Below are 14,281 nucleotides of genomic sequence, written 5' to 3'. Positions count from 1 at the left end.
ACTGCGTTCCTGCCTGGGGGCGAGGCCCGCGTCGTTTCCCTGGGCTGCTCAGGCTCAGTGCTCACTGACTCCTCGAGTTTTTCTGGAAAGCAGAGGACCGGCGCTTAGGTCCCCCGGTCGCTGCTGGACACACATCGTCTTCAGCTGTCACACAGTAAGCCCAGGTCACATGGTACACAAGATGCCTGCTCTGTTTTGCTGGTGGGGAAACTGATTCTTAGAAGAGGCTCATTAACTTCCCAAATCTTGAGAAAGCAAATGGGAAACATTTGAAACCAGTTGTCAGACTCCGAAGCCACTTACTACACTGCCTGGCTCTAGGGTACGACCCTTGCCTCCTGAGAGGGGTCCCCGGCTAGAAATGGCGAGTGAGTGACAGTGCTGACTGGCCGCTGCCAGGGTGGGAAATGCTCCATAAACTCAGTTTTCCCGGCACATGTGCAGGTTCCGAGGCTGGCGTCCAGGAGGACGCTGTGACCCCTGCAGGGTGTGGCAGATCCAGGTGGGGCTGGTCACAGAGCACTCAGAGAAGAGTCCCGTGTCCCCCTCATGGGGTCGGAGTCTCCCCACAGCCAGGGCGCTGGGGGGCAGAGCCCCATCCCTGCCCCCACCCCTCATGGTCAACTAGGTACCTCCCCACCCCTGCTTGGCCACTCCCTGGAGTGAAAAGGCAACTATGTAATTTAACCCCAAATCAGTCCCCACCCCAACCCTGCACCTCACAGGACAGGCGGCCTGGACTTTCTCAAGCCTGGGTTGATTCCCCTGTAAATGGATGCGTTTGAAAACGTTAAGCTAAGCCAAGGGAACCAGACACAAAAAAGCCACAAATCTTGTGAGTCCATCCGTATGGAAGGTCCCAAAAGGCAAGAGACAGAAAGCAGCTCCCTGGTTACTGGGAACTGGAGAGAGGGCGGGATGCGGCGTCGCGGCCATGGGTCCTGGGTTTCTTCGGGGGCGATGGTAACACACAGACTAGCTATCAGGATGGCTGCGTCACCGTGCATCTGCCACACACTGAACTGACACTTTAAAGGGTGGGCTTTGTGGTACGTAAATTAATTACATCTCAAAAAAATGCAATACAGCTGGAGAGGCTGGACAAAGACAACTCCAAAATGGTTCTGTCACCACCAACTGGACACAGACACACACACAGAGCATGGCTGCTGCCTACCTGGAGGGAGGTGTCCGCTCTGGCTCTGGCACTGCTGGTTTCTGGCAGACATCCCAGGACAGCGGAGGAGTGGCCTGAATCCAGCAACATCATCCAGGGGGTCCCGGGCCGGGTCAGCTCGGGCAGGCATGGCGACACGGGAGCAGCTGGCCCCATCCTCCTCCCCACCCCAGCCCTAGGCAGACCCCTGCTCCTCTCACCCATAGGGTGGGGTCAGGAAGGAACCACGGACCAGGGGAAGGGGAGGAGGCTCTCCTTGGGGCACCCCTTCTAGAGAGGGGCCATGGACAGGTTGTGTGGATGGCTCTGGGCAGTTCCTGGTCAAAGGCAGGATTCTGGCATCCCTGTGCCCTGGCCGGAGACCAGCTTGAGGGCACTACCATCCCTAATAGGTGCCACCCCAAAGTTCCCCTGGGCTCTCGTCCATCAAGCCATGCCCTCACCTCGTGTCTTTGACCCCAACACCCCAGAGCAGGGTTCTACCTCAGGTTATGGGTTCAACTGTGCCCCCAGAAATCTACCTTGAAGCCTTAACCCTGAGAACCTGTGCATGTGAGCTTACTGGGAGGTAGGATCTTTGCAGGTCCCAATTGAGTGATCAAGTCAAGTTGAGGTCGTAAGAATTCGGGCGGCCCTGCCCACACCTTGCCCCTGACGTCTAGCCTCCAGCCTGTGAGGGGAGGCATTTCCACCGTGGGAAGCCTCCAGCTGGGGGTCACGGGCAGGGCAGCCGCAGGACCCTGAGACCGTCCTGACCACTGTGCCAGAAAACCCTCCGAACCAGCAGACGCCCAAATGAGAAGCTGGGAAAGGCGGAAGGTATGTTTTGCCAGCACCTTTATCGTGATAGTACACTGCTCTCACGGCTGCACGCGGGTAGTCGAGCAGGCCGCCCCTCAGAGCAGCTCCAGAACGGCAGCCACCGTGCTCTGCCCGAAGATGAACGTGCCAACCAGCACGGACACCACGCCCCAGGCCTCCAGGCAGCACCTGCCAAGTCAATAAACCCTCATCAACACGTGCTGTGCCGGAGTTTTGCACAGATGAAACGATCGCATGTAAAAAACTTAGGATGGGGAGTTCCCGTCGTGGCTCAGTGGTTAACGAATCCGACTAGAAACCATGAGGTTGCGGGTTCGATCTCTGGCCTCGCCCAGTGGGTTAAGGATCCGGCATTGCCATGAGCTGTGGGTCGCAGACGCGGCTCGGATCCCGCGTTGCTGTGGCTCTGGCGTAGGCTGGCGGCTACAGCTCCGATTCGACCCCTAGCCTGGGAACCTCCATATGCCGCGGGAGTGGCCCAAGAAATGGCCAAAAGACAAAAAAAAAAAAAGGGACAGGAAGCCCAATGGAGTCACCAATTAGGAAAAAATTCAAGTTATCCTCCCTGACCTGTCGGGATGGGTTTCTGAGACAATGGGGAGTAAAGTACTCAAGCAGTTAAACAAACAAACAAAACCCAGCAACCTGCTCACCCCAGCAACCCGCTCACCCCATCTGTTATTCACAATCTCATTCCTCCCCAGTATTTTTTTTCTCCCCAATATTTTATCAAAGACAAATGCAGGGAGGGAGCTGCTAGTTTCCAAACCCCCTTCTTTCTGCTTCTTTTCTGTGGCAGTGGGAGTTAAAGCCCCCCAGCAGTAAGGATGGAGAAGAGAGCCCTAAGTCACACAGATGGGAACCACGGCTGGGGGACCAGAGCAGAGGCAGCAGAAGCTGGTGGCCACGAGGCCATGTCCTCAAGGCTCCATAACATAAGGAGAAGTGGTGCCGAAGGGGCCGCGATAAGATTCTGGTGAAACAGCAGGGGTATTTATGGCCCCATTAACAAAGGCCACAAGGACCCGTCGTCATGGAAAGGCCATTTCCAGTCAAGCAGCATCACAGGCGGCTCAGGGCGATCCACTCCACACCGCCAGCTTAAGGGGGCAGAAAGGCAGATGTGATCGGGCTGCCGGCTCCTCGCAGCAGCTTTGATGGATCAGAAAGCCCTAAGGCAGCGCTAGGGTTAAAAAGACCATTAAAAAGCCCATCAGTAAAAACCGCTGTGAAGCCGGGCGGAGGCCCCACACAAAAGCATCTCGACATGAAAGGGGCGCCAGGGAATGAACCATGCTGGGGGCCAGGCAATCAGGCGGCGCTAAGCTCAAATCAGCTTTAGAGACATCCAGAAAAATGCTTCTCTACCCAGGAGGGAACCCGGCCGAGCCTGTCCTGCCGCCAAGAGCGCGCTCAGCTCCAGGGGGCTGGGGGAGGGCAGACGGGCCCAGGCCCGCAGGTGGGAGCCTCTGTACTGAGCCCAATGATGGTCCCTGAAGCTCACATCCACCTGGAACTGGGCAACATGACCTTGGATGGAAATATGGTCTCTGCAGACGTAATGAAGTTAAAGATGTGGGAGGGAGATCACTGTGGCTTGCGGGGGGTTGGGGGGGGGGTCTGAAGCCCAATGACAGGTGTCCTCACAGGACAGAGGCAGAGATGGGGGTGATGCAGACATGGGCCGCAGACACCTGGAGCCACCAGAAACAGGAAAAAGTCATGTCTGGAATCCCCCCAGAACCTGTGGAGGGTGCATAGCCCTGCTAACACCCTGATTTTGACCTGCAGGCTTCCAGAACTGTGAGAAAATAGGTCTCCGTTGATTTAAACCTCCTAGCAGCCCTAGAAAATGAGTTAGTGTCTCTTGTTTCACAGATGCAAAAACTGGCCTCAGTTTTTACACCTGTGAAATGGGATCAAGAGCCGCACAGATTCCCAGGTCCCCGGCACTGGCTGAGCTGTGGCCCGACAGCTGTGCACATGCCCTTTCTCAGAGGGTCCGACTGGGCCCCTCAATGCCGAGCACAGGGCCCAGTCCCATCACAGGCTGACCCGGAGGAGGGCGCTCTGCTGAAAAAGGGACGGTCCATATTCTTATGTCCAACCAGCAACGTGAAGAGGGAGGCGGTGAGTGTGTGGCTCCATGGCCAACCCCCGCTCTGCCCTTACTCGCCACCCGCCTGTGGGCCAGTAGGATGGAAATGTCCCAGCACCACAGGCGCAGGAGGGTAAAGGGCTTAGCACAGACATGGGGCCCGGCACCAAGGCGTCATCCAACCAGGACCTGCTGTCGCCCTAACAGGATATGTTGCCCTGGTGCCTGGGGTGTGGCCGTAACTCAGGAGTCTGTGGGCCTCAGATCCAGCCTGCACCCACCCTTCCCGGGTTTGCATGCAGGATGGAGAAGGATGCACATGGGGGCCCTCCGGGAAGACCCCAAGTCCACAAGCTCCAACCACAGACCACAAGCCTGGGAGTGGAAGGGCGGGCCTCGTGCAGAGTGAGGAGAACGCGGTGTGCTGGGTTGGGATCGAGTCCTGGCCCAGCCACGCCACCCCAGGCCCTCCTCCCAGCCTGGCCAGCAGTTCCCTTGTCAGTAGGAGAGCAGGAGCCCCGCAGGCCGGAAACACACCCCGGGCCCGCCTGCCAAGCCCTCGCACACACTTACCTAACTTGGGGTCTGATGGGCTCCACGCTGATGGCGCAGATGAGGCACAGACCTGCGGAGGGGGCACGCGGTCACCCCAGCTCTCCATTGCTGAACCCAAGCAACCCTGAACTCAGGAGGGCTCAGCTGGCACCCGGCGTCCCCAGGGACCTGAGAGGCCAGCAGAGCCTTGGCCTGAAGTGGCCCATGGGCTCACCCTGCCTCTGACGAGAGGACACAGCTATGGGGTCTGCATCAACACCCCCTAACGCCTTGGCCTTCGCCCTGACAATGACACGGCCCTCCCTGCTAGGGCCTCTGATGAGATGGTGTGAGTCAAAGGCCAACCTTGGGGCCGGACACCTGGGAACCATTTGACAATGAGCAGTTGGCTTTGTCATTTTTTTCCTTTTTTTTTTTTTTTTTGGCTTTTTAGGCATATGGAGGTTCCCAGGCTAGGGGGCGAATCAGCAGCTGCAGCTCCCAGCCTACGCCACAGCCACAGCTACACTGTGGGATCTGAGCTGCGCCTGCGACTTACACCAGGGCTCATGGCAACGCCGGATCCTTTACCCACTGAGCAGGGCCAGGATCGAATCCGCATCCTCACAGATTTGTTACTATTGAGCCACAACGGGAGCGCCTTTCTTTCTAATAGTGCTGCTGGAATGTGAAGCCAGATGGCTCTGCTTAAGGATCCTGTGGATCTAGTCGCTCCCGTCCTGTCCGGCACGAGAAAATGGCTAAAAGGCCCCCACAGGACGTGGGCATCCAGCTCACTGTGTGTGGGAGACTTAAGCGCAGACCTGGACAGGGTTGGGGCGCAGTCAAGGGAGGCAGCCAGGCGCTCGGACCCACCACTCACATCGGAAAGTGCCAGGGGCTGCAGGGGTCTGGGGCCCCATGAGCACCCCCTTGCCTTGGCCTCCCTGGTCTCCAGACAAGAATAACCCTCAGGCCGATTCGAACGGATTTTCCCCTCTTCACTAAGGCTGGGAAGGTTCCCTAAGGAGCCATTCATCACGGAAATTGTGTCTGCCTCACTGGGGTGGGGGCAAGGAAGACGTTTGTGGGGGGCTTCTGAATCATATGAGTTTCACGTAATCAAAAACGCTTAAATAAAATTGTAGTTCCCATTGTGGCTCAGCAGAAACAAATCTGACTAGCATCCCTGAGGACGCAGGTTCGATCCCTGGCCTCACTCAGTGGGTTAAGGATCCGGCGTTGCTGTGGCTGTGGTGCAGGCCGGCAGCTGCAGCTCTGATTCGACCCATTGCCTGGGAACCTCCATATGCTGCAGGTGTAGCAGTAAAACAAACAAAAACCAAAAGCCACTTCAATAAAATCAAATCCCACAGCAAGTGGCAGCAGTGGGAGGGCTAACAAAGCTGTGAGGTTGACTCAGCTCTGCACCCACCAGCTACTCCACCCAGGAGGGCTCCGGGCCTCAATCTTCTCATCAGTAGGACGGGGTGATAACAGCACCCGCTCGCCCACCCAGGTACATCTCTTGAGGGCTGTTGAGATGGTCAGCGAGGGAAGGTGTGTGAAGCCCTGGCCCCGCGCAGGCTCAGTAAATGGGGCTGGGAGCCACCCTGTCTACGCGGAGCTTCCGCCCCCCACACGCGGACCCCCTACATGGGGCGGGCCTCCCCAGACAGTCACGGGGCAGGACCAGAGGCGGGCGGCCCGGGCAGCAGGTGCCTCACCTGGGAAGATGAAGATGAAAAAGGAGCTGATGCCGCCGATGATGCCGATGATCTCGCCGAGGTCGGGCAGGAACAGGGCCAAGGCGAGCGTCCCGGTGACCCACAGGACGGTCAGCGGCATCCGGACCCACGGCCCTGAGGGCTCGACCAGGGCCCGGGGCCCGCAGGCCCAGCAGCAGCCCCTCCTCCAGAAATCCTGCAGCACCGACCTGGAGGCCACGCACCGCAGGGACTCCCGGGCTCCTGGGGGCTGCAGCCCTGCCCCCGGCCCCCGGCCCCCCGCCACCCCGGTGGCCTGGAGTCCCCCCCCCATCACCCCACCCGCTCGGCAGGGCAGGGCCACACCGGGGCGCAGGTGTCCCCCGAGCTGGCCTCACCTCCCCAGGAAGAGCACGATGGGGTAGACGGTCACGATGGAGACGGCGAAGAGGACCCGGGCGACAATGATGACCCCGTCGCTGCCGGGGTAGGACATCAGGATGTCAGCCGAAACTTCCGTCCCGAAGGTCAGGAAGCCGTAAAGCCCTGCGAGTGAAAAGGGGGGAGGCCCGGAGAGCTGATTCGAGAAACGCCACTGCCCCATCTCAGCTCTGACACACTGACAGCATCTGGCTCTACCCCTGCTGAGGTTTTTCCCCAGGAGCTGATAGAAGGTTCTAGAATCTCCCCAGGCTTTCCTGCTCTCAGTCTGCATGATCCTCCATTCTTTTGACTCAAACTCCTTCCCGGCACAACCCTCCCTCGTCCTTCCAAAGAGCTCATGGGCCCGTCTGAGGCGCGTTCTTGTGGGTGTGGATTGAACACCCGGCTGTGCCTTCCGACCCCGTCCATCCCACTCTCACAGCACCTTGAGAAAGAAGCTGGCCCTGCACCCATCTTCCTGATGCGGGAAACCAAGGCCCAGGGCATCGACAACTCTCTGGAATAACACAGCTCATTACGGCAGAAGTCAGGTCCCTCTCCTGTCCTGAGACAGCATCTCTGACCAAGAGCTCTGGCTCTTCTCCAGCCCTGGACCATCTGGAAGGATCCACAATCCTTGGGTCCAACTCAGAAGTCACAGCTCGGCAGGGACCTCCCCTGCTTAGACCGAGGTCACGGAGCACATTACTTGCGTAACCACAGCGTCCAAAGCGCCTGATCTCTGTGGAGCTGCAGGATTTCCTGAATCCGAGGCTCCAGGAACAGACCAATGAGAAAGAGCTGCTGGCCTGGAGAAAAACCTGAGCCAGACCCTGGGCTGTGTTCTGGATGTGCCGTGGGACCTTGGGTGTGGCACAGCCCCTGTGAGTCACCTCTGAAGACCTTCTGCCTACTGTGCCAGCTGTGAATGCCCAAATCCACTGCACCCAAGAGAGTGTTCTGGAAACCACTCTCCAGATGCTAATGCTACCACTATCATCACTATTGCCATCCCATCAGACAGGCAAGGCTGGGGTTGGGGGCCGGGTGTGAAGAGCAGGGGTTTGGAGACAGGCAGGCCAGGGCTGGCATCTCAGCTTTGCCATACCAAGTTGGCAGCCCTCTGAGCCTCAGGGTCCTCGTCCAAGGATCGTGGACTTTCCTGGGGGCTGTTGGGGACTAAACGAGCAAAGGTGCTCAAAAGACTAGCCCTGCGCCCAGGACATGGTAAGGTCTGTATAAACGCTATTATTATCCCAGATCCTCTGGCTCCACGCCAGATCTGGGGTGCCCCAGGCAGGCCTCACCTGTCAGCGAGTAGACAAGGCAGCAGGCCAGCAAGGACAGCACGGACACCAGGGCCCAGTGCCAGAGGCTCTGGTTGCGCATGCTGCAGTAGATGGACACAGCCGCTTCGTGACACTGGAAGGCAGAAGCGGGGCTCAGTGGGACGGACCAGTTGGGAGTCAGAATCAACTGGCACCATCTCAAAGTCTCAATGGCCCCCAAACATGGGACACCACCCAGTGCCCACCAACAGTAGAAGGCAGAGGTAAATGATCAGATTTTCCTATATGGACTATTACACAGTACTGAAAAAGGGTGATCACGACTGCACACCTCGACACAGAAGAGCCCCACGGCTGACACGTGGAGCAAAAGCAGCCAGAGAAGAGGAATGATTCCAGGTACGTGAAGCTCAAGTGAGAAGCCAAACCAGCCAGGATCGGGGGGTCTCAAGTGCAGCACTGCTGACACTGGGGGGCGGTCCTGTGCCCTGTGGGATGTGACCAGATGCCCTGGCCTAGACCCACTAGATGCCAGGAGCACCCGCTCCCATGACCATCAAAAATTCCACAGACATCGTCAAATGTCCCCTGGGGGCAAAATCACTCCCAGGTGAGAGCCACCACTTAGAGTGACAGAGGGCAGAGAGGCGGTGTGGGTGGGTGGGTGCTTTTGAGTAGAAAAGGTGTGTGGGAGCCTCTGGGGTGCTGATGACCATCTATGTCGTCACCAGGGTGACGGTGACCAGAGCGATGGTTTCACAGGAGTACATGTAATTTATATTCTTTCCAGATACTCTACCACAAAGCCAATTTCTTTGTTTGTTTGTTTTGGGGCCACACCCACAGCATATGGAGGTTCCTGGGCCAGTGATCCAACCCCTGCAGTGACAACGCTGGATCCTTAACCTGTTGCACCACAAGGGAACTCCCACAAGTACAACTTTTTTAAAATATAAACTCCACATAGCCAGTGCCAAGAGCGCACATGTGACATGGACTGTATTTACCTGGGCCAGGTCCTGGCAGTGGTGCTTTACCAGCAGCCGGGGAGACCCTGGGCAGCCAGGGCTGAGAGGCGCGGCCGCATCTGGCTGCGCCGTATGGGTTCTGGGCCCCTCCCAGGCTCCCGGGACACAGTTCTCACCATCGCATCTTTACTGCTGATCCAAACCAACCCTATGATCCTCTCTCCCGCCCACTCTCCAGGCACAAGAGGCCTGCTCCCTTCACACAGCGAGCTCCGTCCGCCCCTGTCCCTACTCGCTGCCTCAGGGCCTTTGCCTGTGTTGTGTGCCCTGTCTGGGCCCCTCCTAGTCCAGCCAGCTCCTACTCCTCCTTTGGGAAAGCCCTCCCAGCCGAGTCCACTCTCCCGTGTCCCCATGGCCCCCCCCTTGTGAGCACATTTGGGTTTGCTGGCTCAGCTCCATGGTGACACATCCAGCTGCCCCACTCACTCCTGGCGCACAGCCTGGCCCATGGCTAAAGGACACCCCACGGTCAGATGTCCAACCATCCTGCTGCTCCACCTCCATGCTGGTCAGTGCCCCTCGGAGCCAGTCTGGGGTACCCAGCAACAGGCCCCCACAGTCCCCACCCTCACGGATCATACACCAGGAGGGGCTGATTCCAGCCACAGAGGCGGCGTCCAGCCCAGGGCGAGCTTGCTCACACCTTGAATGATGGCTAGAGTCAGGGAGCCTGGGTTTTCTGCCCCGGGACCTCCCCAACGTCACAAGAGCTCGCTGACTGCAGGCCGGCTCAGCACTGGGGGCTTAAACCCCCCGACACACACACACACACACACACACACACACACACTCACTTACTCACCCAACAGGCAATAGAACTCAGGATCAACACTTTCGCCTCCTGTACCAGAACCCAGACACTTGGGGGCGGGGGGGGGATGCTCGCCAGTGGCAGGATGGAGCCCCACCCTGCTTCCTGTTTGTCCCAAGACGCCTGGGTTGTGTTTCTCCTGCTCTTGCTCTGGGAACTAAAGCTCGTCTTCTGAGGGCAGGGCAGGTATCTAGGATCCCTGGTCACTAAGTGACGGGATGCAGGGCAGAGGGACACGTAGTGGGTAAGTGGAAACCCACTTGTCCATGAGGTGAGGAAAGGAAAAAGAAGCTGTGCTCTAACCAGACAGTGGAATATTATTCAGCCATGAAAAGGGACACTGTCCTGACACATGTACAGCAGAAATGACCCTCAAAAACACCAGCTGAGGGAAAGAAGCCAGTCACAAAGGACCACACACTATGATTCCACTTATATGAAGTGTCCAGAACAGGTACATCCAGAGAGATTCGTGGTTGCCAGGGCCTGAGGGATGCTCAGGGGGGAATAGGGAGAGTGGCTGGTAACAGGTCCAAGTTCTTTGGGGGGTGATGAAAATGTTCTGAAATTGACCCTGGTGTTGCACAACTCTGCAACTATACTAAAAACCACTCAATTTGCACACTTTAGAGAGGCGAGCTGTATATCACAAGAGTTACAGCTCAAGGCTGTTTAAAAGCAACAAGGGAGAGGTATCGAGTGTGGCCAGGCTGGCTGGGAGCAGAGCCTACACCCCTAATCCCTGCTCCCCCCGCCCCATTTTCAGACCCCTCGCAGGCTCAAGGGGGTGCCCTGTTGCTATGCGTGTGGGGAGGGGGGTGTTGGAAGTGGGCCAAGAGGGCCTCGTGATGACAGGTGACCTCCTCTTCCCTGCATAGCCCCTCCAGCCTGGCTCCTCTCCTCCCCCTCCTTCCTCCCACCCTCACCTGCATCTGCTCCCCCACCCCAGACCCCTGACTCCCCAAGCTGGATGCTGGCAGCCCACCTCTGGCCTCAGCAACCAGTCCTCAGCCCCACCCCCACCCTGCAGTTCACATCTTTTCCTAACTCCCGGCTGGCTCGGCATCCGTGTCCCTGGAAACTGCAGCCCAGGCCTTGGTTGCTAGGAGACTCGGATGAGGGAGCCCAGGCAAAGGTGAAGGGAGCACCCCCCACTCAGCATCTGGAAAGCAGTCCCCCACCCCTGCCCAGCGCGAGCCTGCCATACCATATGTGCTCGGGCACTGGGGAGAAAGCTGGTAAAACTCCATCCAGACAAACAGTTGACAGAAAATCATCGCTTTACATCTTTCAAAATATTGGGTGGGTGAGAAGAAATGTGAGAAATTCTGTAAGCGGCTTTCTAAGCGCCAGAAGCGATCCCGAGATTCATTTATTTGAGAGCGACATGGAAGTGCTTCAGGATTTGTTTTTCCAAAAATGGTTCTCAAAGAAAATACCAGATGAAGAACTGAGAGAGGAGCGGGCTGACGCCAAGGGAGGAAGACCCTGGTACTGAGAAGCGGAGATCCGCCGGCCCTGAGCCGCCTGCCCTTGCGAACTTGGTTTCACTTGGGCAGCTTTGCTGCTGGTGTGGGGGTAGGAGGTTGTTTTTAGGAGAGAGGCAAGTCTTTCCTAAAATACACAATGGGAGGAGGGAGGCAGCTGCCACCTGCTAGGAGGCAGGGAAACCCTGAGGGACCAGAAGGCAGGGGGCAGAGCCCACACCCCCATGGCACCCATCCAGCGGGGATACCTCCCCTGTGTGGCTCTCTGTGCCCCTCTCTGTAGCTGAAACACCCCCCGACCTGGCCGCCCCCCACACGTTCCTCAAGACTCCCTTTTGGCACCAGTGCCTGGAAAAGGCCATCTCTGAATCCGCCCACCCAGGGCTGCATGGGAAGGCCTCCCGGCCCCCCAGTCCATGCACGGAATTCCTATCAAATTCTCTCTCTTCCGCCAGGCACTCCCCACCTGCACACCTCTCCACAGTCCCAGCCCCAAAGCCTCCAGGCCCGCACAGCAGAAGCCACCTGCGTGGAGGCATTCTGAGTGGACGGCGCCAGGTCCCCAGGGCGGCCACATTGCTCCAAGGACTGTGCCGAGGAGGGAACAGATCCCAGACCCAATAAATGTGCTGCTGCTGCTGCTGCTGGCTGTCCATAGGGCCGGGTTCCCAAGTTCAAGTGGAAAATTCACGGCTCACTGAGCCCGGACGCCAACCCACATGCACGTCTCTAGAAGGCAGCCCATCTCACCCCAGAAGGCGTCTCAACACCGCCTCCCCAGACCGCAGCCACGCTCTCCCCAGGGAGCAGGCGGTCCCCAGAGCCTGCAAATGCCACCCTCCTCAACACGACGCCAAGATTACCTGAAATCCAAAGCAGATGGTAGGAAAGACACTAAACACAGAGGTCCAGGAGGCAGGACTGCAAAACAGATGCGAATGGGTGCTTATTACAACAAGTTAAACTCCAAACAACTTCCAACTTGAAGATGAGTTTTTTGTTGCTATTGTGGTTTTTTGTTTTGTTTTGTTTTGTTTTTTTTGTTTATGGCTCCACCTGCAGCGTATGGAGGTTCCTGGGCCAGGGGACTGAATCCAAGCTGCAGCTGCAGACCTACGCTTTAGCAACACTGAGTCCTCTAACCCACTGCACCAGGCTGGGGATCGAACCTGCCCAGCTACAGTCAGATTGTTAACCCACTGCGCCACCGCAGGAACTCTGAAGGAGTTTTAATACCAGAAGATGTAATTCAGCAGGACTATAAGAGAGATTTTAATAACCACGTCCACTGCCAGGTTTGCAGGGATAGGAAAGGCTGCATATTAAATGCTGTGCTAAGTACACCTGTGCCAACATTTGCCAAACTGACATTCCTCTGCCCTGGCAGGACTTGGCAAGGTGTAGCTAGAAGGATCTCCCAGGCTGGAGGCTGCCTGCTCCCAAGGAGGTTAGGGACTGGGGGCACAGATAGCATTCATCTAACAGACACCAACAGGACAAGGATGGTTTGACCTCCAACCCTGCTGCCAAAGATGACTGAGGTGAGTGTGACGCAGAATCTTCAGGTCCAGACCTCTCCATGGTCCCTGAAGGGTAGCCCTCCCAGCTCCCTCTGACAAGGAGCTCTAGGTGCCAACTTCCAGCATCTCTGGGGACACAGAGTGGAAGGAGGCATACACAGCCACTGCAGTAGAATCCGGTTTTCTGGTTGTGGTGGAATAATGGCCCCCAAAGAGCGTCACATCCTAATCCTGGGAACCCGTGACCTTACATCACACAAGGGACCCTGCAGATGTGATGAAAGTCAGGACTTGGAGATGGGAGATGACCTAGAGCACCTAAGCCTGGCCTGTCACAAGAATCGGTGCAGTCAGTGAACCTTCCCCAGCTGTGGTCAGAGGGAGCTGTGCCCACAGAAGCGGGATCAGAGACCTGGAACGTGGCTGGCTTTGAAGATGGAGGAAGGGGCCACCAGCTGAGGAATGTGGGCACCTCAAGGAGCTGGAGAAGACAAGGAAGGGATTCCCCTCTAGAGCTTCCAAAGGGACCACAGCCCTGCTGACACTTTGATTTTTAGCTCAGTGAGACTCGTTTGGGACTTCTGACTCCAGAACTGGAAGATGATAAGCTTGTACGGTTTTAAGCCACCGAGCAGAAGGTTATTTGCTGCAGCAGCAAAGGACACTAGCACAGTGGCATCCCCCTTCTGTGCTGTGTTCCGGGGGCCTCCTAACTCTGGATGCAGGTCACAGAGCCTCCCAGCCAAGCCCCGCCCTCCCAGACTTTCCTCAATGTCACTGTCAACTGATGGCCCAGTTTGCTATCCGCAACCACGGGCACAGCACCCACGTTTCCCCTGTTCCATCTGCTGGCCTGCGTCGCCTGGGCCACATGCCCTGTCCCCTCCTGTTTGTGAGGATGAGACCGTGTGGGCTCCAGCCTTGGGGACCGCGTCTCCAGAGCACACGAGCCCTGCTCTGTGGACCCCAGGCCGCAGCTCAGCAGCGGCCCTGGCCCTCTCCCCATCGAGTTTCCTGCCTCGAGGGACGAGCCCGTCAGTGTACACGCGTGCTGGGGCTTCTGTGCCCCCAGCTGCTGCCACTCCTCCCTTCCCCTCCTCAGAGGAACTCTCTCTCCTGTCTCCTTCCCTCTCTCCCGAATCCAAGCCACCAGCCTTGTCCCCACCTCCTGTCCTGACAAAACCCAGTCACATCAAGAGCAGCATTTGGTGGCGATCACCCCAACCTTGAAACCTTGTTCACTGATTTCTGACAGCCACCCTCTACTACCCTCCATCCTGGGTTGCGGTGTCCCCCCTGCACCCCCAGGTTATATCCACTGGGAACTTCAGAATGAAGTCTTATTGGGGAGCAGAGGAAACACACACACACCCAGGGAGCAGCCTG

At 57.5% G+C, this 14,281-nt stretch overlaps 1 protein-coding gene across 5 annotated transcripts in view; it reads right to left on the bottom strand.

Moving 5' to 3' along the window:
- The window catches only part of SLC38A8 (solute carrier family 38 member 8), a 37,204-nt gene that overhangs the window by 5,598 nt on the left and 17,325 nt on the right, over window positions 1-14,281 (bottom strand). For 4 of the 5 annotated variants that reach the window (XM_021093736.2, XM_084959454.1, XM_084959453.1 and 1 more), the window contains 7 exons: window positions 12,239-12,296; window positions 8,068-8,182; window positions 6,736-6,883; window positions 6,359-6,567; window positions 4,671-4,722; window positions 1,178-2,167; window positions 14-245 (listed from right to left, as the gene is read on the bottom strand). In XM_021093736.2, the coding sequence (XP_020949395.2) occupies window positions 2,074-2,167; window positions 4,671-4,722; window positions 6,359-6,567; window positions 6,736-6,883; window positions 8,068-8,182; window positions 12,239-12,296 (676 nt within the window). In that variant the 3' untranslated portion in view covers window positions 14-245; window positions 1,178-2,073. The remainder of the gene's footprint in view (window positions 1-13; window positions 246-1,177; window positions 2,168-4,670; window positions 4,723-6,358; window positions 6,568-6,735; window positions 6,884-8,067; window positions 8,183-12,238; window positions 12,297-14,281) is intronic. The other variant, XM_084959452.1, reaches the window with a different exon arrangement.

The sequence above is a fragment of the Sus scrofa genome, chromosome 6 (assembly GCF_054392235.1).
Source record: "Sus scrofa isolate SSC_HxYL_T2T_F1_AM1 chromosome 6, Sscrofa_HxYL_maternal_Yorkshire_Landrace_v2.0, whole genome shotgun sequence".
NCBI lineage: Eukaryota > Metazoa > Chordata > Mammalia > Artiodactyla > Suidae > Sus > Sus scrofa.
The sequence above is the reverse complement of the archived record's forward strand: the minus strand, read 5'-3'. Positions and strand labels throughout refer to the sequence as shown.